The sequence below is a fragment of the Octodon degus genome, unplaced genomic scaffold, assembly GCF_000260255.1.
Source record: "Octodon degus isolate 3935 unplaced genomic scaffold, OctDeg1.0 scaffold00056, whole genome shotgun sequence".
NCBI lineage: Eukaryota > Metazoa > Chordata > Mammalia > Rodentia > Octodontidae > Octodon > Octodon degus.
This window is the reverse complement of record NW_004524632.1, coordinates 8,397,514-8,398,822: the sequence shown is the minus strand read 5'-3', so window position 1 is coordinate 8,398,822 and position 1,309 is coordinate 8,397,514. Positions and strand designations below refer to the sequence as shown.

Below are 1,309 nucleotides of genomic sequence, written 5' to 3'. Positions count from 1 at the left end.
AGAGGCAGGAAGCTGGAGGACGCAGCCTTAGCCAGGGCGCGCTTCAGCCTCGCAAGACCGGAATTTCCTGCCTGCCCTTTGTGCAGCTGTTATCTGCTGGTGGGAAGAATATTTTTCTCCATGGTTTATCAATTGCAGATTTATGCAAAAGCAGAGTTCTGACTTTTATCTCGGTTTCATTTTCTTCTCAGTTGAAGGGTTCATCTAGGACTGGGGGCGGGGTGGCGCTCTCAGCGCCCTTTCTTTCCTCTGGCGCCCCCCTCTTTTCGCTTGGCGGCCTTGAAAAGCCCATGCGATGTATTTGTGAAAGCACTGGCTATCACAGTTCTGTTTTGGAGGGAAAGGAAAAATAAAGTTAAGCTGTTAATATATGGACTGTTTTAAAGATTTTACTAACTGTATAGAGAGTTTCATCTTTTTAGAGAAAAAAAATTGGCATTAGATTTCCTTAAATTTGCCAAGTCACTACAACTGTTATTTTCAGTAGATTCATGGAAGAAACATGGATTAATTTACTTTTGTTGTTGTTTGAGACAGGGACTTGCCATGGAGTCCAAGCTGGCCTTAAGCTCACTATGTAGCCGGGGCTGGCCTTGAACTCACAGCGATCCTCCTGCCTCAGCCTCCTGCGTGCTGGGAGTACAGTGTGTGCTACCGTGTCCACTGGCTTAATTAAACGCCTTTGCCCTGAATTTCTTCTTCATTGCTGAGTAGGGAACCCAGGGCCCTGTGCACAACCAGCCCTGCTTGATACGCGTTTTGAATCTCTGGGTGTTTGTGGCCGTGGGGACTGAACGCAGGGCTCTGTGCACACAGGCCAAGAGCCTGTCGCCGGCCTGCGCCGTGTCCCGAGTTCTTCGGATGCAGGAGACGAGCGCTGCATCTTGCTACCGCTGAGAAGGAAGCCGATGGAGTCCTTTTTAATGTTCAAGGACACACGTTGGGGACCGATGTTGCGCTCTCCAGTTCGCTGACCCACTTTTGCTGACTGCGTCTGTCACAAGGAATGAAGGCGGTCAGGGAGCAAGTGCAGGTCTCGCGGCCCTCAGTGCTGTCGCTGGGATGTGACTGCCACACGCCACCGGGAAGGGCACGTGCCCGGCTCACCCTGAACCGAGCAGCTTCCCAGTCTCCAGAGCAGCCATCACGCGTAAGGGACGCTAGCCTCGCCCATTTTCTTGTTTTTCCTTTAGAGTAGCAGGCATCACACCCAGGGCCAGGCGAGCACACTAGCACCGGTGACGTCCCCACCTCAGCCTGCCTTTTTCCGACTCAGAAGCTAGATCTCCACTAGCAGCTTCCGGCACTG

At 52.1% G+C, this 1,309-nt stretch overlaps 1 protein-coding gene across 1 annotated transcript in view; it reads left to right on the top strand.

Annotated features, from left to right (window-relative positions):
- Fbxo47 (F-box protein 47) overlaps positions 1-897 on the top strand; it is a 25,961-nt gene extending 25,064 nt beyond the window's left edge. The window contains exon 8 of the mRNA XM_004633875.1: positions 715-897. Coding sequence (XP_004633932.1) covers positions 715-897 — 183 coding nt within the window. The remainder of the gene's footprint in view (positions 1-714) is intronic.
- The last annotated feature ends 412 nt before the right edge of the window (positions 898-1,309 follow it).